This window comes from Hyla sarda, chromosome 9, assembly GCF_029499605.1.
Source record: "Hyla sarda isolate aHylSar1 chromosome 9, aHylSar1.hap1, whole genome shotgun sequence".
In the NCBI taxonomy this organism is placed as follows: domain Eukaryota; kingdom Metazoa; phylum Chordata; class Amphibia; order Anura; family Hylidae; genus Hyla; species Hyla sarda.
In genome coordinates this window covers 33,107,238-33,131,757 of record NC_079197.1, presented here as the reverse complement: position 1 = coordinate 33,131,757, position 24,520 = coordinate 33,107,238, and the positions used below count along the sequence as shown (strand labels likewise).

The 24,520-nt window shown below is 41.8% G+C and overlaps 1 protein-coding gene across 7 annotated transcripts in view; it reads right to left on the bottom strand.

Annotated features, from left to right (window-relative positions):
- The window catches only part of DENND1A (DENN domain containing 1A), an 810,600-nt gene that overhangs the window by 768,966 nt on the left and 17,114 nt on the right, over positions 1–24,520 (bottom strand). For all 7 annotated transcript variants that reach the window (XM_056541264.1, XM_056541257.1, XM_056541259.1 and 4 more), the window contains exon 2: positions 13,391–13,461. In XM_056541264.1, the coding sequence (XP_056397239.1) occupies positions 13,391–13,461 (71 nt within the window). The remainder of the gene's footprint in view (positions 1–13,390; positions 13,462–24,520) is intronic.

Sequence of the window (24,520 nt, the reverse complement as noted above, 5' to 3'; positions counted from 1 at the left end):
ATAGTGTTTCTATACTACAAGTTTTGTTAATGTCTTGCACCATCCGTGGGGGGGGGGGGGGGAACTATGCTTGGTTAGATGAATTGAGAGCCCCCCCCCCCCTTTTTTTTTTCTTGTTTTCTGTATACAAAGGGCAAACTAGCAGCACATAAATAATGACATTTACTGCGGCATACCCATGCCAGATTTATTGCATTTGATGGACCAAACATAGCCTAGTTGTAAAGATATTCAGTCCATGTGTGAGTCCATTATTGCAAGACTCATATGTATTATGGGGAGATTTATCAAAAACTGTGCAGAGGAAAAGTGGAGCAGCTGCCCATAGCAACTAATCAGATCACATCTTGCATTTTTCATCGGCCTTTTTAAAAATAAAAGCAATCTGATTGGTTGCTATGGGCAACTGGTCCAATTTGCACAGGCTTTGATAAAGCTCCCCATATGCTTAGAAATACCCAAACCTAGTCATTATAGGACTACATTTTAGTCCATTAAACTCACTGGACCTGGCATGGATACATTGTTCTTCTGGTTTACCATAAAAACAGCAAAAATTGTTTGAGGAATGAAATACCGCAAATGTGGAAAGCATATGAAAATGGATAAAAGGGCTTTACCAAGCGTTTTAACTTTAACTAAGCGTTATTTATGGGAAAAGAGATTGTGAGCAGAGACAACAGGCCCTCCTTTCCCTGCTCAAAAGGACTTTCCCCCCCAACAGGCACTTTGGTAAAAGATACGAGGTTCACTGTGACACCCCAACACCAGCAAAGAACAGTGATCTATGGAGACAGTTTCGCCACAAGCTCTACAATAGTATTGTGTTTAATATGCATGGCCCTCAAAAGGTAAATATACTACCTAAAATCTGACAGATATCTGGGACACTGTAGCTATAGTATTGCACTTAGGGGAGTGTTCATGTCTTTTTGGCTTTAGCTTTTTAAATATTGATGGGTAATACCGTAGTGGCTGGGAGTAACCAAATACTAAAAGGGATGGCTAGTGTTTACTTCCTCATAAGATTTTGCTCTATTCTGTCATGGAGGACTGGATCAAGAAGCAGTATTGTAAACCATTGCTTGATGTGCTACAGTTTGGCTAGTCCCTCCAGCTCCAGGATACGGCCTGCGTGGGCTGGTGTCAGGACAAGGCCTGATCTCATGGGAAAGATGCAAATAACTACATGGCTGAAGCTAATAATACACTGTTCACCACGGCTGGACATTTGGGCAGCGCACAGTAACACCCCATAGACAGTGGACCCCGAAGTCTGTCAATTTACTAATTCATTAGCATATCTGGCACCAAAACTTACAGTGTTGATTTCTGGAACCACAAGCTATAAAAGGTATGCTACCGATTTTAGTTATTAGAGGAAGTGGAGGGTCTGCTTTAAAGGGGTATTCCAGGAAAAAAAAATGTTTTATATCAACTGGCTCCGGAAAGTTAAACAGATTCGTAAATTACTTCTATTAAAAAATCTTAATCCTTCCAATAATTATCAGCTGCTGAAGTTGAGTTGTTCTTTTCTGTCTGACAACAGTGCTCTCTGCTGACATCTCTGCTTGTCTCGGGAACTGCACAGAGTAGAAGAGGTTTGCTATGGGGATTTGCTTCTACTCTGGACAGTTCCCGAGACACGTGTCATCAGAGTGAACTTAGACAGAAAAGAACAACTCAACTTTAGCAGTTCAGAAGTACTGAAAGGATTAAGATTTTTTAATAGAAGTAATTTACAAATCAGTTTAACATTCTGGAATCAGTTGATATATAAAAAAAAAGTTTTTTTCCTGGACAACCCCTTTAACATCTATAAAGGGGTACTTTGCCCCTTGACATCTTATCCCCTATCCAAAGGATAGGGGATCTAGATGTCTGATCACGAGGGTCTTGCCGCTGGGACCCCGCGATCTCTGTGCAGCACCCGGTGTTCTTTTAGAACACTGGGTGTAGGTAGCGGGGGTAATGAGGTCCTGGTCACGCCCCCTTGGGATGTCACGCCATGCACCCTCAATGAAAGTTTATGGGAGGGGCATGGGCATGACCTGATGTTACGAGGGGAGTGGACGTGACTTCACAACCCTTGCCGTCTGTACCCAGCATTCGGAACAAAATGTTCCAAACGCTGGGGCAGCGGATTAACCGTTTAAGTATGTTCATTACCAAATACTGAAATTAAGTGTTTTCTTTACTTGATTCTTTAATGCTCCGGGTTGTGTCTCAAACAATGGAAGAATGAAATAAAACTGCACTCTAAAACTTGGGTTTGGTGATCATTCCATTTGGAAGGGATTTCAGAAACCACCTAGTGGGCTCCAAGACTCAGTGAACAAGGAGTCAGAAGTCTCTCTTTAATCCCATCTTTTTTTATTAGTTTTAGGCATCATCATTGTTGACATGCTGAGTGCTTGTAAACAACTACATACAGGATATCCCCAAAAGGAATTATCTCAAAGATATAGTAGAGTAGAATTGAATTGGTTCATCATGGATCTTTGTTCTGCTTTCCCATACTGTACAGCAAATCTAGACGTTAAAGAATAAACAAAAGAACATCATGACGCAGTTCTATTAAAAAATGTCGGAAAGGTTATTTTATGGGGAATATAAGTATTTACTAAAACAGATATGTCTGAAATGCTGACTGGTTTTGTATAATGGAAACCATATTACTAAAAGAGTTATTGCCATTTGAAAAAGAACATGTCAAAAGTTTAGATTACACCAGGTCCCAGTCCTGAAACCCTCTGTGATCAAGAGTTAAGCTAGTGAAGTGAGGAGTAGTGGTCTGGTGCTGTACACAGGTTTATAGTTCATAATTGCAGCGGATCACATGACTGAGACCCGGAGTGATCTCAATTTTTGACATGTCTGAACAACATGTCAAAATCTTTTTTTTTTTTTTATGACAGTAACGCTTTAAGTAGAAACCGATATATTAAAGGGATACTCCTCTGTCATGACCACTCCCATAGACTTGCATTGAGGGGGTGGGATGTGACATCATGAGGGGGTGGGGCTATGACATCACTAGCTCCCGGCTCCAGTGTTCGGAACAGTTTGTTCCGAACGCTGAGCAGCGGAGTACCCATTTAAGTACCCTCTACCTTTCTTCCCTTATGGCATTTAACATTTCAATTATCATCCAAATCTAGCAGGTCAAGTCTGTTGCTGTAGGATCAAATTACTATAAAATGGTTTCTACCTCATAGTTATACCATCTGATCGACTAGCTGCTATTCAGCATTATATTGTTTATATCCTTTCATGATCCCATGTGCTGCAGTAAAGTTTTAAATGATTCTCCTCTCTGGGCAGGACCAATATCCAAATGAAACAGCTATGATGAGGATAAATGACAAGTGTGGATACCCACAAAAATAACTAACTTATTTTACAGTCAGTAACCCAAGGGCAACACACCAATATTTGCTTGTCCATATGTCACATTAAAGTGTTAACAAGTTAGCAGGTGACCTTATGACTAGCACAAAAACTCCTGATGTTTTTGTGATATTTGCAAGAAGCCCATGACCTTGTTTCCCATAGGTAAACATTGAGACTGCATTGTAGTAATGCTGTGATGTTTGTGTGACTCTTCATTCATCCCTAATCCAATGCCCATAGGGTGTTTTTTTTATTCACTTTTAGGCATAAATTGCATTTTACCAATGATCTGATGTAGAACCAATCTCTAATTTTAAGTCTTACCCGTTGGCAGAGTTCTACCCACTACTAAGTTTTACATGCAGTTAAAAGGCAGTGCCTGTCAGTTGTCCCTTCTTGCCATGTCCTCAATAGAAATACTGACAGATCACAGAAGCTCCCTTTTGTAAACCAATTCATGCTTCTTATTTGTTAGGTTAAAGGTTAAATTGCTGACCTCTGCCCTCCTGCTTAGCAGTCTTTCCCTTTTTCTGTATAGCTTTATTTCTCTTCTGTATTTACATGGATTAGTCCCCTTTCACGCTAAGAAGGAATTCGTTCACAGCCAATGCCTTAGTTCTGGTAGCACAAAAAGCAGCCACAATTATTCAACGGTAGACAATGACCGTATTGTGGCTTTACAAAACAGTCACCAGACTCTGGCAAGTCTTGTCCTTGCTTCAAAAAACAATGGGGCAAAAAAAAAAAAAAAAATCTTATCAAGCATTGAACATAAAGCAAACAAAGCAAGCCTACTGTGAACTTGATGAGGATGTCAGGCATGGAAAGAAGAAAGGGAGAAGATAAATCAACACGAAAGAGGGGTTCTCTTATGAAGATGCAAAAAGGAATTTTAGCCTCTGTATTCATTCTTCATGACACTTCCAACACGTTTCGGAGTAGTAGAACACGGACCATTCCACCCTGACTATTGGTCGGCATGTAAGATGTTCCCAGTAACACTATGTGAAATGGCCCTGTAGACTAAGGAATTCTAAAGCAAATCTTAACTGGTCACATCAATTCATTTGCAAAGATTTGTATTGAAAGAACGTTTTATTGAGTTGTCTTACACACCCAGAACATGACATTTGTTTGTATAGGATAACAAAACAATGTCTTCTAATCCAAGAACATTATTTCTAAATAGGATTATAAAAATGTCCTTGGCAGATCATGCTTTGCCCTAAACTTTGTTAACTTTACTTGGTTTTGGGGAGATTACGTAACTAAAAAGTAAAAGGAATAGAACAGCTCACTATACCATAGCTCACCATACCTGGCTTAGGTACACTGAGGTTAACTGCTTATTGCCCATAACAATCAAATGAGAAAAAAAATATATAAAATGTGCAGTCCTCAAAGTATACTTTAGCGAAATTAAATAATATTATATTAAAATAAAAAAATTTGATTAGATATTCCTAAAAGTGGGCTAATTTATATGGTGGAGTATGGATAAAAAATGAATTTATAAAATGTACTAAGATGGAAATACACACACACACAATTATGTTCAGACCATATATTAATAAAGTTATTTAATGAAACTCTACAAGTAAAAGAAAATATTAAATTCATATACAGTGTGGAGAATGGCAAACCACAGGACCCTTGTGGTTGCCAGAAATAAAGCAAAAAATGAAAGAGTAATAAAAAGAAATACATTTGTATAAACTTCCTTGCAAAATAATAAAATTTCATAAGAGCATCCTAAAAAGTTCAAAAATATATAGTGTCCACCTCAGAGTACAAAATAATGTCTGGTAAACCAATAGCGGTAGTTATTTATAATTTATGAGTTCATATTCCTATTAAGTTCAGTTCTTATTCCTATTAAGCTGTTTGTCTATATAGAGAATAATGCAATTATTACTCCTAAAAAAAATGGAACGTGTAGTATCTACTTCTGTGCGCTTGAGTTTCCTTGTGACGTTGGATACGTTATATTAGAGCCAAAGTGCTATGAACCATTTGTTATTCTCTATGGGATGTAAAGCTTGCATCTCCTGTGGGGACATAAAGGCCTGGTACTATGCACCCCTTACCCCTTCTTGGATGATGTAGGAGCATGCTGTTCCTAGTGTGATGGTCCAGAACACAGTCTTCTGCATCTTCCTGTTGTGTCCTCTACTGTCACGATTGTATGTGAACGATGCCAGATGGCAGGCCGCCCACATGAGAGAGCTTGGAGGAAGAAGTCTTACTGCTGCAGTATTGTAATGCATGTTGGAACGCCCGCTCTCTGAATCCTATGCGCAGAAGGAGAGTGTTCGCGAGTTTAAATAAGTGGCAAGATGAAGGACTGCAAATACTCAGTCTCTCACTGGTGAGCACTTAAAGGGGTACTCCGCTGCTCAGCGTTTGGAACGAACTGTTCCGAACGCTGGTGCCGGGAGCTTGTGACGTCACACCCCGCCCCCTCAACGCAAGTCTATGGGAGGGGGCATCACGCCCCCTCCCATAGACTTGCATTGAGGGGGTGGGGCGTGATGGCATGAGGGGGCGGGGCTATGACGTCACACGCTACCGTTGCCGGCTCCAGCGTTCGGAACAGTTTGTTCCAAACGCTGAGCAGCAGAGTACCCCTTTAAAGGGTATACTAGCTAGATGTGTTTCAAGGGCTCCATAGCCCTGTTCTTCAGTAGTGATTATGGCATGATCAAGATGATTAGGATGATCATGTTTATTTTTTATCCATACCCCACTATATAAATTAACCCACTTTCAGAAACATCTGATCATGATTTTTATTTCATTATATTATATTATTTATTTCTACTTAAGTATACTTGGGGGACTGCTACATTGCGTAAACAGACACGGATCTCATCTGGGACCTCTGTCAATTTGCTAGATAAAAGCAGCTACAAAGAAGACTTTGAGAACCCATGCTATACACCAATGCTTTGCTTTTAATAGGCCTATTAAAACCATTCTTACACAAAAGGCATCCTCTAAAGCGGACATTTCTCTTCGATATAATGTAATCTGCCAAGTGTGTACACCTCCGTAACACTGGACCGATATATTGTGCGTACGATCCATAAGCATCTCTTTATTTCAGCCGTAGTTTTGTAGAAGTTTAAATAAAAAGAACACTTTATATTGTCACCATTGTCTGGCTACTCTTTCTTTGGATGTTTCACTAGTTCTGAATATAATAAAAAGCTTTATGGTACAATGTCCGGAACAAAAACGGTTCATATTCAATATTCTCCACATCTGGTCTGATAAATGTTTATTTTAGATTTACACAATGACCCATCATTAACTTAAAAGAAAAGTTATTCATTCTCGATGATTCACCCAGGGCAGATCCTCCTTCTGAGCAATATGTCCGAAGTCAGAATTTCAGGAAGTCCAACATACAAGCCCAAAGAAATAAGCTCACACTGTAAGTGTATGTACTCTGCTTTTTATTTTTAATTAAGAATGATCCTTTTGGAATAGGCTATATGTGAAAAAAATCAAAAGAAAAACATCATAAAAACGTACCTTCAAGCTCCAAAAAAATACACTGGGGACTTATAATATGGATTTAAATATATTGGCCTATCAAGGTCAATTCTCTTTGACGTGTACATTTTCTTAGCCTTAAAGACACATTGGCAAAGTCTAACAAGACCATTGGCTATTGCACGGACCTAAGAAATCTTCCAAGACTACTTCTGATGTCTCGAAAAGGAAGCAGCAATGAACATCATTAGCAGAGAGAATACCACACCATCCTATCAATCTCCACACACTGTATCTAGAATGGGTCTAGACTACGGCCTCTATTACATGGTTAGGTGTCTCGCTGTAAAAGAGTCCTGATCTCGGAGATTGGCACTCATTTATAAAGCTTTTACACATCTTAAGGACCATGTGGGGAAGGCCACACAAGTGATTACTGAATTGTTTGTGCAGCCCATTGCTGCCCTCAGTCACCGGCTGTACTTCCCCTATTACACAGGGAGATATGTGGTCATAGATTTTTTGATCATAATGACAGAATCAGCTGACGTATGATCTTGTATGTTTGTTAATCAGCTGATCACTGGCCGTATTACACAGGGTGATTTTGGTTCTGTATAATAGGGAGGAGCATGATCAGATCAAAGTCTAAACCTATGTTCACTCGCTGGAATGTACGCACGGAAAATCTCCATGCGGACAATCTGCAGACTGCAGGCGCCAGCATAATATGCCGGTGCTAGGACTGCACAGGAATGCCTCATGTCATAGATGGCTATGCATTTCGTACGCAGAGAGAATTAACAGGTTTATTCTTTCTGTGGAAAACTGAAAACAGCCAGAAACATCTGGCACAGAAATTCAGCCGTGTGCACAGCGCAGGAGAATCCAGTTGAATTAAACAGGACTCTGCTGCTTCGGAATCCCTGGCGGAATTCTGCACGGAAATTCTGGATGAGCGAGTGTGGTCTAAATCCAACAATGGCTTCTGTGTACAGATTTTATGTTGTTCCAGTGCTTGCATGAATTTCTTCTAAGGAATCTGACAACACCGGAAATCAGGATTTAAGAGGGTAAGTACTTTTACAACCAGGTGGCTCAGTGTCATCATGGTTGCCTCCAAAAACATAATGATATGTTAATTTGGATTAGATTTTGAGTCACAAAGGTGACAGGGACCAATGTGAGTATTGACAATCTCCAAACAGCACTGTGGACATGTTGGCCCTACATGAAAAAAAAAGAAAATAATAAAAATACAAAAAAATAAAAATAAACCTTTGCAGTCCTATAAGTATCTAAGGTTAAAAGCTACACTGTGTATAGTGTGATCCCAAAGTTATGTGTTACACTAATACTCTGGCTACTCTTCTTGCCAACTCAAAGGCAGTAGGAAAGAGAAACAACTGGCTAAAGTATCAGGCTACACAACACTTGTCAAAGTTTATAGAGACACATAGGTCGGCACTGGGGCTGTACACACAAAACACCCAACTCCAAAATCACAGTTTTTTTTTGTTTTGTTTTTTTCCCCCAAATCAAGCCGGTCTGTAAAATTGCTTTGAATTGGAGAAATGCAACTGGTCGCAAAGTCATACAGAACCTTTATTCTTAATCATTACTATGTGAACAGCATAGCATTGATGTCATTGGAATCAGCCTTCTTATTAAATGAATCATAGTTCTGCTTTGTATATTGATCATTTCTATTGTGAATGGTAAAAAATAAAGCTAAAATCCTCTAATTCTATTAGAAGCATAAAATAAATAAAAACTGGTTCAATATCTGTTATTGGCTCTTTGGGAACATAAACTATAACCAAGGTGAAATCTTACGTGATACAACTTCCTTGTCTAATGTAATAATTGTGAAAAAGCCATAGAAGAAGAATTAAGCAGTGGCCAATGACTGATCTTCACAGGCTTCCGAACGCCATGCACACAAACCTACTACTAGAGTAAAGACGGAAGCACTTCAACCGCTCCCAGACTCCTGTAGGAACAAAATTATGGGAAGCGCGGGGCTTTCAGATGCTAATGGAGTCCTTTGCCCTCAAACAATGATGAACTGCTCTGGAGTTAATAGATTTTAGTAGAAGAGATTCATCTCTTATTTTAACAAAGCAGGATGTTTTGGAGGGAAGGGAGAAAACGTGTGGTAGAGTTTGTGAAAGAACCTTTCACAAGCTTTGTATTGACACATAAGCTGCATTTCCCTTACTAATCCTCAACCCGGCATGAATGGAAGGGTTGTAATAACTCCTTCGTGGCCAGTTTGACTTGGGCCTTAATGCATTAATTCCATCAATTTACAATTGTCTCCTCAGTCCTATTTTATGAATAGAAAGTATCATTATGAGGTGAGGGTCTTCTCTGATACCATCAAGTACTCACCTCTTTCTGTCTATGATACTAAATACCAATTATTTAACTGCCACTCCCTAGGATGGGAAGGAGAAAACAGAAGAGAATAAGACAATAAGACCGGCCACCAGAACTTGGATGGTGCTTCTAATAAATGCATACTGACTGCACACAAGCAAGTAAGTAGAGTGATAGAAAATAAAAGATTTAGCTGCCAAGGGCAATACCCATCTTTCAACAGTATTGTTTTTTTTTTACAACTATTCCCACTATATTGTCCACTGATCTTATATCTGCTTCAACTCATAACTTTAGAACAATACTACAGTCCCCCAACTAAAGTTCCAAAAGCCCATATATCTTTATGTTGTCTCCGTGTGTAAAAACCTCTCTGCTTCCCAACACTAAGTGACACAACCAGCCTCGGCCTTTATGCTCCATAGTGGGGACTGTGCAAAGGTCTAACATTAGGCATCAGAACAGACTCGAGAGGAGGGTTGTCAAGCTTCTGCCCCCTCTTACATCCCCTGGGGGAAGGCACAGTAGTGTGCAGTTAAAGGGGCTCTCATCAGACAAATAATATATGTCCTCAGGACGGGGAATAAAAAAATGTTATCGCTGTTTATTAGAGATGAGCGAACTTACAGTAAATTCGATTCGTCACAAACTTCTCGGCTCGGCAGTTGATGACTTATCCTGCATAAATTAGTTCAGCTTTCAGGTGCTCCGGTGGGCTGGAAAAGGTGGATACAGTCCTAGGAAAGAGTCTCCTAAGACTGTATCCACCTTTTCCAGCCCATGGGAGCACCTGAAAGCTGAATTAATTTATGCAGGATAAGTCATCAACTGCCGAGCCGAAAAGTTTGTGACGAATCAAATTTACTGTAAGTTCGCTCATCTCTACTGTTTATCCCTGAGTAGTCCTCTAGTATAAAACAATTACATGTTCTAAAGTTATTATGGTGTCCTGTACTGGAGTAATCAAACAGAATTTAATTGAGTCCCATTTATTTAAATGTTGGCAGTAATTTCACTACATTGCATAAAAGGCTTGATTCACAACTTAGTCTATTGACCACTGCTCTGTTATGTCCTCCATACTGCAGCTGCTGCTTAAGGTGAACTATAAAAAGACAAACCCAGGATCTGCTTTTCTCTGTTTTTGCAGTGTATATCAAAAAACAGACATCAGGCACCACAAGAAGTGAAAACTACAAGCCTGCAGAGCCGAAATCTAAAAACAAAAACTGCCATATAGAAGTTATATAATGGCCAGAAATAGTGCTACTTGTCATGCAGCTTATCGTTGACATATGGCAGCTCATCCTGAAAAGTTATCTGAAACTTAAAGTGACGTATATACCACCAACGTACTCCACGATGCTGGACAGAAATTGTCATTTCTCACATCTGTCCCGGTCTTTATTAGGGCTCACAATGTCTGTAAGAACCTATAGTGACCCCCTGACCTACGATGGCCCCGACATATGATCAAATCAACATACGATGGCCTCTCAGAGGCCATCGCATGTCGATGTCAGCATCGACATACCATGCTTTTTTATGTCGGGGCCATCGCATTAAGTGATATCCGGCAGCGCAAAATGCTTAAGCTGCTGCCGGAGATCAGCTTAATGTTCCCTGTGTGGTGCGGTAAGTATTACTTACCCCTCCACGATGCTCCGGGGTGCCCTCCGGGTCCAGCGCTGGTCTCCCGGTGTCTTCTCGGCCCTCTCTGATGACGTCAGTACGCTGCTGCGCACGTCATCCAATAGGAATGGCGTACGCAGCGGCGTAATGACGTCGCTACGCAGGCCCAGTAAGGCCTTGCGGAAGACAGCAGAGGACGGAGAAGACAGCAGAGGACCGGAGAAGACAGCGGAGGACGGAGAAGACAGCAGAGGACGGAGAAGACAGCAGAGGACCGGAGAAGACAGCAGAGGCCCGGAGAAGACCAGGAGAGCCCAGCGGAGGCCCGGGTTCACCATCGGGAGCGGCGGGGACACCATCGCGAGCGGCGGGGACAGGTGAGTACAGCTTCCTATACTTTACATTGCACGAATCCCTCAACATACGATGGATTCGACAAACGATGGCTCGTTTGGAACGAATTACCATCGTATGTTGAGGGACCACTGTAGGTGTATTTTTGGAGTCTGGGAGAAAACAAGCACAATAAGAAAAAAACATACAAACAAACCTGGGGAGAACATACAATCATCGTGCAGATGTTCCTGGTAGAATATGAACCCAGGCACAGCAAGGCTGTGGTGCTTACCACTGGCAATCGACATTCAAACATTATAATGTAATGGATTAGGACAAATACCGGCCATTAATAAATGTAAGAGTTGCCCCTGTATGCCAACACATACTAATGTGTGAAAATGAATGTAATTTAAATGTATTACTATTTGTCGCCAAAAATGCTCACCCCACAATATGATAACTGAAACGCACGTGTTTTTTTTTTTTTTTTTTTTTTTTTTAAGGGAGAAAATTATTTGGAAGCAGAGGCAAGTCTACAAAATTCTCTTTATCGAAAATATAGGTAAAGGGTATTCAAGAGTTTAGACTAAATACTTCACAGAAGGCTCTAGGGTCATTACAACTATGGCAAGCAGTGTAACACTAAACCGACATCCTAAATATGTATATCTTTTTTTTACTACATTTTTATTCAAACTTTTGCTTCTTCGGTGCTCCTACTTAAAGGGGTACTCCACTGCTCCAGCGTCCGGAACATTTTTTTCCCGAATACTGGGTGTGGGCTCCTGGGGTCGTCACAACACCACGCCCCCTCAATGCAAGTCTATGGGTGTGGGGCGTGGCGAATGCTGCCACGACACAGGCGGCCCGCACCTAGCATTTGGGGAAAAAATGCTCCGGACACTGTGGCAGTGGAGTACCGCTTTAATGCAGCAAGGATAAATATGGCTTCAGCAGCTGACATCTACTCTAGACTGTTCTCTTCAACCTGTATTCTCCTGACTGATAAAGCGCGAGTCTCTACCTCTACACACTTTGTGCTCCCTCACTGCTGAGCCTCTATCATAACTTCATAATTCCCATCATTTGCTGTTTCATAGACCTACAGCTCCCCCTACTAGAACATCTAGTGTAGGAACTGAGCATGTGTGACCAGTGAGCTGAGTCAGAACTACAGGTCATAGCCCTGAGTGATCATCACATTTTGGTGGTGAGCGATAGTGTGGGAAACTACCGAATTTTTTTTTATTATTATATATTGTTGAATTTTACTTTTTATCATACACTTTTGAAGGCAGATGAGGTTCGTATACCGGAATACCCCTTTAAAATTAAGAAAATGACTGGAAAAGAAAATTAAAAAACGTAGACGATGAAAGGATGGAATCATCTCAGAGGGATGAATATGTAATCTGAGCGCAGTAAGGGTTATAGATCCTTAAAGAAGAAGAAAAACGGTTTTCTAAGAATGGCAGATCTATAACAGCACGTTTGAGCCATTCAGCAAACACTGTATATTTTAGAAGGATGAGCGTGCCAGATTAAAAGTAACGGCATTGTTGAAAACCTGAACATGCAACAGCCACAGGATGTTTCAGAAGCATAACGGTACAAGCATTGTTCAGAAGTGTGGAAGCGAGGTGAAGCTACAGTACCTAAGGGCACTTTGTCTATTACAGCTTCTCATGGCCAATTCTCCCCACGGCACTCCATGAAACCCAGAGGGCCACATCCAGTCTGCATAACATCATTAATTGTGTCTCTCAAGAGTCTCCACACTTCAAGATCTAAAACACAGGATGTTCAGACCTTACCTGCCTACAGAAAACCGCAGCCTGTCTTGGATGGAGCGGGTGTGCAATAACTTACGTTTTACCTTCGCGATTTCACAAAGGGGCTGTGAAAGAATGTGGCTGCATAAGGGTTACATCACTGATATTCTTCTGGGACTTGTGCATTAATAATAACTTCAAGCTCCATAAAACCTTCTCCACAGGGTGCACAAACTTCCAACGTCTTTCCACACTCGGGTGATTCTAAGTCAATTTCACTTACAACAACATTTATAAGCAAATATTCATAATGTCAGCAACCAAAAATATAACTAGACAGAAGGTGGAAGGCAATAGGGAAAAGGGGCAAATACCTTGTTTAGATGCATTTTCTCCAGGACGACTCACTTCCACATAAACTTCAAATGTGTTCTCCGGGTTTTGCCTATAAAGGAAATTAATAGGATTTTAATATAAGCAGAAAAAATATTTCAACAGTGTATATGCAGATAGGCTGTTCATAAAAGCACATTCATTGACTCCCCAATAAATGCTACCCAACTTTAAACATCTGCAGACAATAAATCGGCCATGCTGGATTTCAGTATCTTCCCCACTTCTTCATCCACCAATAAACATCTATGCTTAGAAAACCTGAGTGTGCATGTGTACGGGAAGTTGGAGGAAAATGTAAAACAATCGTAATGTATGCTCAGGGATCACACTGGTTTATAAAGAGTTTTGCCAGTTATTTATGGCAACAACAGCATTGCAGACACTGGATGCCCAAATTATGGAACACAGCAGACGTGTGAATAAAAGAGTCAGTAGAAAACAGGTGCCTTTAACAACATCATACGTCCTCTTAATATATTGTGGACCTATTAGGGTTTGGACTTCATGGGTAAGGAAGAGTGGGTGTAACCTGCTAAGGACGCCCTGGTCTCCAGAGAGCACTTGCCGTTTGCACAAAGTACACTAACACTATATTTGACTGCTAATACTTGTCCCCCAATACATGTATTATTATGAATACATAAAAGTTATTTGCTTATTATGTGCATAATGTTCTTCATCTTATAAAATGCTTGGAAGAGGGAATATCCAAAGCAGCTCATTCACACCAACTTTTTAGGTAGTTTTCCCATAACATCGGTTTTTCACTCCAACTACAGAGTTGTAAAAACTGTTTGGGAGAAAAGCTTAAAAAGGAACCAGTCAGCTGTATTTTCTGCAGACACTATTGGATAGCTGTAAGGGTATAAAAGAGCTGCTAGTGGTTGCCAAACTTATAAAATCAACCTTTTATTTTTCAGACAAGTGTCAAGAAGGCAGGGCCAAGCTGCTCAAGTGTCCAACCCTGGCACTTCTCTTCACTTACAACACCTACCAGCCTCGTCTTGACAGATGTACAGGGCTCAGTATGTCAATTAAGGATGGGCTAGGAGATAAGGGGCTGGGAAACAAGGAGCCTGTAAGGCTGTGGCACTTGGCCAGCTCAGTCCCCCTCCTTGACACTTGAAACAGGGCAATTTTATAAGTTTATCAACCACCATCAGCAACGGGAAGGTATAGTTTGTTTTTATACCCTAAAAGCGATCCAAAGGTGTCTGTAGATTTTAGCAGCGAATTAATCTGACCGATACCCTTTAACTATACCTATACAATTTGTCATGTACAACTGCCTATTCCTTTGTATGCCTTCTATACACAAAATGTAGCTGGAAAAGCCATGCTTTTTCCCCATTTCATTGAAATGTAAAAGTTTTTTTTTTTTTTTTACTAAATGTTAGAAAAAAGATAAAGCTGGATTCCAGTTGGGTGTAAGCGCCTATGTTGAAATACTGCCTTAACATTTCGATTATTATCTTGTGTGTGTGATATGGGAAAAAACAATGGATGTAGACTATAAACCAGAATATCTGATAGCCCAACTCTTAGGCTGGGTTCACATATATCCGGCTCAGTGAACCCAGCCTAAAACTTTCTGCAACTGATGCCAAAAAGAGCATCTGATTGCATCAACTGAGATCCAGTGGTCATAATTGTGCAGGCCTGGTGGGGGAACACAGCAAGATAGATGTGACCTATCCACTTGGAATGAAAGGGATCAGATCTACTATCAGTTTCCCACCAGCACTTTTATACTCCCCCGGAGTAAACTGCTGCCAGATTTATGTTAAGCGGGCCTAACAATTAAAAAAAAAAAAAATGGACTAAATGTGGATATTTCAAACAAGTAAAAACACTGGAAATGTGATGCAAGCTGTGTGCGTTATGTTGTGTTTGCTGCTATGTCCACACATTGTGGTTTTTCATTGTTTTCACAGTGAACGCCAGCTTAAACCAAAGCAAAAAAAAAGTTAGATAATTCTAAATGCTAAATTCTGGGATGAATATACACCTGTAGATTCAAAAGTCTAAAGCAGAGTTCACACTGTATTTTGGGACCAATTCTTTATCAAAAGCAGTAGTGAGTAAGTCCATTCCTGATTTAAAAAAAAATTCTGACCAAAATGCAGCTCAAAATACTGTGTGTAAATCCAGCCTAAGTTTCCTCTATTCTTATACATAGTAGTCTTACATTTTTTCTAGTTGCTCTTGGAAGCAGACAGTATTGTGAGTCCACTCAACCATCAGACATATAACAAGATAGCATAACCTTAAAAGGGGAACTCCGATGGGAAAAAAAAAATCAACTGGTGCCAGAAAGTTAAACAGATTTGTAAATTACTTCTATTTAAAAATCTTAATCCTTCCAGTACTTATCAGCTGCTGTATACTACAGAGAAATTTTCGAAGTTCTTTACAGTCTGACCACACTGCTCTCTGCTGACCCCTCTGTCCATATCAGGGACTGTCCAGAGCAGGATAAATTTGCTATGGGGATTTGCTCCTACAAAGATGTCAGCAGAGAACACTGTGGCCAGACAGAAAAAGAAAAAAAATGTACTGGAAGGAATAAGATTTTTAAATAGAAGTAATTTACAAATTTGTTTTACTTTCTGGCACCAGCTGATTTAAGAAAAAAAAAAAAGTTACCCTTTAAGCTATGCCGCTTCTACCCTTCTTCCAAGAGACAGGCAGCTGAACTATATTGGCATATATGCATAGCAGCAAGTAGGGAGGTGGCAGGGAGAGCGCCCCCTTCACAAATACTTTTCACTATGGGGTGCTGTATTTTGTTTGGCTCTATTATACATTTGTTGTACCACTTGATTAGTGCAGCAAACTTGTCCACATACAAACAGTGAAGTATAGTATGATGAAAGATCTGCTTTTATGTGAACTTCACTAAAGTGAATTTATAGGATGCTTATAAAAAAAAAAAGGTCTGTAGCTGAATCCAAGGAGCTTCCAGGACAATAAGGTAGAGAGGCACCACAAATAGTATACTCTGGGTCTACTCAGATGTCATAACCATGTTTATGTTCCTGCCCCAACTCTGGAAAATTGTTACGGGTGAATGCCATGTGATCTTTAAGACATTTTCTGCCCTGTTACCAACTTTTGGACTTGTTAGGTGATTACTGTTACACTTAGTAACATAACTAAATCCCAATGGATCTCCATCAGTCATAAAGACAAATTTTCTGTAACAATGCAACTCACAAAATGAACTACCTTATGGTAACAAAAGAATTTAGGTTTAAACATGACCTGAGAAGAAAATATCATGCAAATCATTAGTAAACTAAGAAAAAATTAAGCAAAGTATTTACTAATAACATGTCCGCAATTGGGAAATGTCCCCTATTGGGAAAAAAAGGCTCAAAAGTATTTCTAAATCACCGAATACTATACTGTAGGGGTGTGAATCGCCAAGAATTTGGCGATTCGAATCGCGATACCAGTGTGGCGATTCGATATATCCCGATATATTGCGATACCGTCTATGTGACGATACATCGCAATATATCCCGATACATCGCCCACCTGGGAGCATTCATAGATCCCAATAGACAAAGCTGACAGCGGCGATCTAGTAGTCCGGTGCGCACTTTTCTCATGTTATCCCGTCCGGGCTGCAAAATAAAAGAAAACGCACTTTATCTTACCTGCCAACGAGCCCCCGGAGCTCCGGTACAGGTGTTAGGTCCCCGGGCTGTATCCTTCTTACTTCCTGTTAGCCCGGCACATCACATGGAGCTTCAGCCTGTCACCAGCGGAGGCGGGACATCGCTGCGGCCGGTGATAGGCTGAAGCTCCGTGTGACATGCCGGGCTAACAGGAAGTAAGAAGAATACAGCCCGAGGACCGAACACCTGTACCGGAGCTCCGGGGGCTCGTTGGCAGGTAAGATAAAGTGCGTTTTCTTTTATTTTGCAGCCCGGACGGGATAACATGAGAAAAGTGTGCACCGGAGTACTCCTTTAATAGCCAGCCGCGGCGATCGCCGCATGCTGGCTATTAGCGGCGGCCCCCGGCTACTGAAATCAGCCGGGGGTCGCATAGTACGGAGCGGGCACGAGTCGGAGCCCGCTCCATACACCCAGAGCGCCACCGTGTCAGATCCGGCCGGAACTTTTATCTCCTGATGCCCGGGACATGACATGCTGTTCCGGGCGTCAGGAGATAAAAATTCCACATCCCTAATAGAATCGATTCAAAAATATTTTGAATCGATTCAGTATCGGCAAATGAAAAAATCGCGATTATCGCGAGAATCGATTTTTTCTTACATCCCTACTATACTGTACTAAGTCCAAAGTGGAATTACCTATAAAACATGATAAAAAGTGATATTACAGTAGAATCTTCCAATGCGGTATGATCACCCCCGTCCCATTTCATATCCCCTGCTCCATTTTATGCTCTCTTAATCCTTCCAATGCCACTTCATTCCTCCCCTGATCCCCCAGTGCCACTTTATTTCTCCTATGCCAAATCATACCCCTCATTATTATCCCCCTGTGCCACATCATTTTCCCTTTCCCCCCTGCCTCCGACCCCAGTTGTTGTTCTTACCTGGCCAGCAGGCTCAGGTGCAGGGTCTCCACTCTCAGCAGGCTTGATGTCCTCTGCACTGCACTGTTGGTGAAGCATAGAGGACATCAAGCCTGCTGAGACCATTGGCCAGGTAAGAACAACAACTGGGGGCCAGAGGATGGAGAGATGGGAACAATTATGTGGCCGAGGAGGTAATAAAAGGGGCGGGGGGGTGTGAATGTGTCCAGTGGACGTACAGAAACAGGAGACCTCTTTAGAAACAGCAGTCTTCTGCTTCTGTGCTGTGGCTGCTGCAGAGGAGTGCAGTGGGGGCCAGGACCCCTTTTCAAATACTTCCACAAGTCTAATAAAGTAAATTATTCTTCTGGCAAAAAGAACTTGTAGATCTTACTCAGCTGTGGACGTGACTAAGATAACAACAAGACAGGTGTATGTTAATACAATAGAAAGGATTATAAAACTGCTTCAAGATGTAAATCCAACAGAGTGTGGCAAGAGATGTTGGTTGTTGTCAGTCAGTTGTGTTTAAAATATGGTGCAGGTATAAATGGGAAGTTTCTAAAAAGAAAACACAGGTAGTAGATTACCGGCGACCACAGGGTCGACGGCGTGTGATGTCACGCCTCCGCCCCCGTGTGACGTCACGCTCTGCCCCTCAATGCAAGGCTACGGGAGGGGGCGTGATAGCTGTCACGCCCCATCCCGTAGGCTTGCATTGAGGGGCGGAGCGTGACATCACACGGGGGCGGAGGCGTGACGTCACACGCCGTCGGCCCTGTGGTCGCCGGTAATCAGACCCGGAGCGAACACGCTCCGGGGGCTGATTACAAACGGGGTGCCGCGTGCAAGATCACAGGGGTCCCCAGCGGCGGGACTCCCGCGATCAGGCATCTTATCCCCTATCCTTTGGATAGGGGATAAGATGTCTAAGCACCGGAGTACCCCTTTAAAACAATATTCCTTGAAAATAGAAAATGGGTGGGGGCCGGGCCTCCTTAGGAGCTCAGGCCCCTTACATGGGTACTGGCTGTACCACCCTGACAGCGGCCCTGCACATCACTGACGTTCGCCGACTTTGATTGCAGCATCTAAAAGTAAAATTGCAATGCCAGTTGCTCAGGGAAGCTGATTGGGACCACCAAAGTGAAATTGCAGGGTTCTGATCAGCTAAGCATTGTTCAGTGTTTGCAATCGAAAGATTGCAGGATATAGTTCCCTATGGGGGCTAAAATGTAAAAAACTGAAAAAATGGGATGGGGGAAAAAAAAATGACAAGGCTCGATCACAAAAAGGTGATCACTAGTCTCGGAGATCACTCACTTATTCCCTAATCTGTGCACCCCAGCACTCCTTACACATGATAATGTAAAAAAAATTAAAATGCTTATGGGTCAGGGGCAAAAAAGAAAAAAAAAAAAAGTTCCACAACTTGGCTGGATCATAAAAAGTAGATCACTAGTCTTCGATAAAGTTGGAACCAGGTGGATATTGAATACTGCTTATTGTTCATGAAATATATGGCCCAGTTGAGCTATGTTTTATGAGGTCAGAATGTTCTGCTATGAAACCCAGCAAACACAGCTCATTAAAATATTTTTTTTGGATGCAAAAAATTTACCCCAAAAATGCATGGTTTCCATTTCTAATTGACTTCAATGGGGAATGTTCCAAAAAATTTGGATTTCAAGAAAGAAGGCTAGAAAAATAAACTTTTTTAAAATCAAAATTAGAGATTGTTTAAAAAAAAAAAAAAAAAAACAGACACACATGAAAAAGTACACAGAAAACACATTAAAATTTGCAGCAAAAACACCACAGCTATTTGGCCCTGATTTACTAAGAGTGGAGTGTAGTTTTCTTTGTGTATTTTAATCCCCTACAATTTTTTTCCCACCGTATTTACTAAGGTTTCCCAACATTTTTTTTTTTTCTTAAACACATGCTCTGATCTGTGGGGTTTTCCTCAGGTCAAATCCACCACATTTTCTGTGGAAAAATATGTTGGGTTTGTGTGAAAATGTCAGGGACATGCCCCATTTTGTCGACCATTCCCACTTTTGCCGGCGGTCATGCCCCTTTTCCAGGTTCTCTCAGTAAAATGGAGAGCTAGTCGGGTTTTTTTCAATTCTGGCGTAGACAGAATTTCTGGCACACAACCAGACAAAACAGAAAACCTGTCCAAATACCCTGCAACTTTGTAGCCAGAGAGTTAGCATAGACTACAAAGATCTGAATACTGAGTGAGAAATTACCAGTTATGCCGCAGGAGAGATGGCGGGGGTCCCCAGAGGCGGGACCCCCGCGATCAGACATCTTATCCCCTATTCTTTGGATAAGGGATAAGATGTCTAGGGGTGGAGGCCCTTGTGGCACTCCAGCTATCCTGCCTGGAGCCCCGACTCTTCTTATGCATGAAGCGGTGGTCGACATGTCCCCTGCACCTCTATGGGAGAGCCGGAGATATACAAGCACTGTATTTTGGGCTCTCACACAGAGATGCATGCAGAGGGTGTGTCAACCACCGCTCCATACTTGAGGAGAGCCAAGGCACCGGGAGGAGATAAGAAAGTTGTCCCCCATCCACAGGATAAGGTATAAGTAGTTAAGTAGCAGAGTTCCCCTTTTAATAGAGCTCTATAATCAAAGAAAATTTTGGAGATTTATCAAAACTTGTGCAGAAAAAAAAAAAGTCAGCCAGCTGCCCATAGGAACCAATCAGATCGCTTCTTTCATTTTTGAATAAGCCTCTGGCAAATAAAAGAAATGATCTGATTGGTTGCTATGGGCAATAAGTCAACTGTTCCTCTGCACAGGTCTTGATAAATCTCACCCAATGAATTTATTGTTTTAACCAGTTTTACAGCTCAAAAAAAAAAAAAAGACCAAAATACTGTATGAACATAGCCTATATTGAATCCTGGTTTGTCAGACAGGACCCCCAACAATAAGTACAGGGGGTCCTGCTGCTGGGAACCACAGTTATCGGGGGGATCTATAAGTGAACCTGATAGCAAGTTTAAGTTTACATAAGAGAAGAAAAGTATAAAGATCAATGGGCCGTCTATCTAATGCATTGACAATCCAGACTGTCCAGAACAAGAGACTCTCTTTGCAGCCACTCTTCATCCTGGCGAATAGATGAGGTGTCTCCTCTGTTAGCTCAGAATTCTCTATATTCTTTAGTATGTGAAGATGCAGAATATGGACAAAAGCTTTTCCATGTATCAATTCTTCCTTTTTTTCTCTTAGACTCAAATCGGATGAACAATTTGTCCACACCCATCACTTTATTTACCACAACTGCCTAGTGAAGTAACCGGCCAACGTAGAAGAAAACCCAATCTGATGCAATGTCAGGACACTCCCTCGGATCCGGAGCCACAGCTTCTCATGAAAATGTCTACTCTGTGTTGTTAAACTGAGAGGCCCGGGGCTATAGAATCCTGGGGAGATGCCTAAATACTAGCAAACTTTGGCCGGTCTCTCTTGTGAAGTGTCTTTCGGGGCTCCAAACTATTTTTTTTTTCCCCAATCATAAAAAATGTCGAAATGATTTCAATCTGTAATGGAGTATATGGAAGTATGGCCATTCTGTCACTCTTGACCCTTTCACTACTGAAGCAATTGTATACCACTTCTAAGCACAATAACTAAGATCATTTGACTCATTTTTCCGATTTATGTCACCACTTTAAGCATTATACTATATTTTGCATTAGGGCGTATAACTTTTTTGTAGTCCTTTAAACATTAAAGGGGTACTCCGCCCCCAGACATCTTATCCCCTATCCTCTTTGGATAAGATGTCTGAACGTGGATTTCCCGCCGCTGGGACCCCTTGTGATCCCCCCGCAGCACCCGGCGTTTGTTTAGAATGCCGGCTGCAGCACCGGAGGCTCGTGACATCATGCCCACGTCCCCTCCTTATGTCACACCATGCCCCCCCTCAATGTGAGGGGGCATGGCCGTGATGTCACGAGCCTCTGGCACTACATCGCTAGTCATCTGACGTTGGGGGCGAAGTTCGCTCCGTGCACCGGATGACTGGAGTGCCGCAGCAGAGATCACGGGCGGGTCCCAGGGGCGGGACCAATCGCGATCAGACATCTTATCCTCTATCCTTTGGATAGGTGATACGATGTCTATGGGCAAAATGTTGACCACTAGGGCTCTCTGCTGACACCTCTGTCCATCTCAGGAACTGTCCAGAGCAAAAGAGGTTTGCTATGGGGATTTGCTCCTGCTCTGGACAGTTCCAAAAATGGACAGAGGTGTGGTCAGGCAGAAAAGAACTTCCTGTGTAGTATACAGCAGCTGATAATGGAAGGATTGGAATTTTTTAATAGAAGTAATGTACAAATCTGTTTAACTTTCTGGCACCGGTTGGTTTAAAAGAAAATGTTTTCCAGTGGAGTACCCCTTTAACCCATTTACGCAAAATCAGGTACATGTACCTGATGGAAATAAAGTGCACAGCCGAGCCTCCCTGAAGCCGGCAATCGCAGCCTCCCTGAAGCCGGCCAGGGACCAATTGCAGCGGTCCTTGGCCGGCGATCACAGCTATTGGTCCATCTGTGCAGATGGACCAATAGCAGGAATCTGGCGGGGGTCTCCTGCTTCCCCCTCTTGTCTGTCGCTTCACACAGTGAGGGGGGCCCCATCAGGGGAGGCAACCCTGTAGACGCTGCGGTGAATGTGACCGCAGCGTCTATTAGGGTAAGAGAGGCCTATCATGGCAACAGATCAGTCTTTAGGTAGTGACTGATCTATCCTACATCTATCATAGACATAGGCATAATTCAATGGAGTACAGATGTTCTCCATTGAACTGTGTGTATAATAGTATATGAAATAAAAAAAATTAAAAGTGGAAGAAAAATGAAAAAAATAACAAAATGATTATATATATATATATATATATATATATATATATATATATATATATTACACCCCAAAACACACCCGAGAATAGTCCCCCCAAAAATGTAAAAAAAGAAAAAAAAAAGTCCTCACACAATTGCATCAGTGAAAAAAATCTAAAAGTTATGGTTCACAGAATACGACTTACAAACGTGATTTTTTTTTTTTTACAAAAATTGTTTTTATGCTATAAATGGACAAAAAAAATACATAAAAAAAATAAAAAGTATAGAAATTTGTTAACGCCATAACCGTATCAACCTTCAAATTAAAGTTAAAGGAGATGTCCAGCGCAGAATTTTTCTATTCCGTCCTGCCCGGCCGGAAAAAAAAAAAAAAAAAGACAAAAACTTTCACTTCCCTCCAAATGTTGCCCCGGAACTCCGCAAGAGCTGATCGGTCGGCCGGGCTGTCTGCTTCCTACTTCCTTTAGCCCGGTACGTCACACGGTGCTTCAGCCTATCACCGGCCGCAGCGATGTCCCGCCTCGGCTGGTGATAGGCTGAAGCGCCGTGTGACGTATCGGGCTAAAGGAAGTAGGAAGCAGACAGCCCGGCCAACTGATCAGCTGTTGCGGAGCTCCAGGGGAACATATGGAGGAAAGTGAAAGTTTGTTTTCTCTTTTTTTTGCAGCCCGTGCAGGACGGAATAGAAAAAGTCTGCGCCGGACATCTCCTTTAACATGTCATTTATACCGCATAACGAACAACAATTTTTTTTTTTTATAAGAAACAACCGCAGAATTGATTTTTTATGTATACCACCTCATAAAAAATTTAAATAAAAAAGCTGTCACGCTCCCTCCCATAGGTTTGCATTGAGGGGCGGAGACGTGACGTCATGGGGGGGCGGCGCCGTGACGTCACAACGCTCCGTCCCCGTGATCGACGGTAATCAGACCCGAAGTGAGCACGCTTCGGGGACTGATTTTAATGGGGTCCCCTGCGATCAGGCATCTTATCCCCTATCCTTTGGGGATACCCCTTTGATGTCATCCGTTTTTTTTTCAATCCGTTTTTCCTTCTAAGCATGGTTAATTAACTGAATATCCGTTTGCATCGGTTATTGTCGGTTTTCTTTAAAGTCCGTTTTTATTTTTGACAGGAGAAGAACGGGATGGGTCTAGACAGCAGTGTGAACGCAGCCTTATACTAAGTGTCTAAGCCAGTGTTTTCCAAACAGCGTGTCTCCAGCTGTTGCAAACCTACAACTCCAGCTGTGGCAAACCTATAACTCCCAGCATGTCCGGGCATGCTGGGAGTTGTAGTTTTGCAACAGCTTGAGATACAGCAGTGTTTTCCAAACAGTGTAAGCATAACAAAAATAAAAGAAAAAGGTATATCTGTGGCAGGAATGCATCAGTGTATTAATGTGCTAGAGCTCTAGGTTGCTGAAGCCTGTCCTGCAGTTGTGTGTGTAACCAGGCCAGACTTCATGAAAAATATATGACACAAGTCATTTGGTGAAAGGCGATCGCAGCAGAAAGAACCTTTCCTTCTCCCTCCTGCTGGGACCCAACCCCAATTTTGCGCATAAAAAAAAAAATATATATCTAAATTTAAAAAACGGAATGGAAGAGAAGGATGTTACACCTACATGAACGTGCCCTTAAGGTGCATTCACACATACTAGTG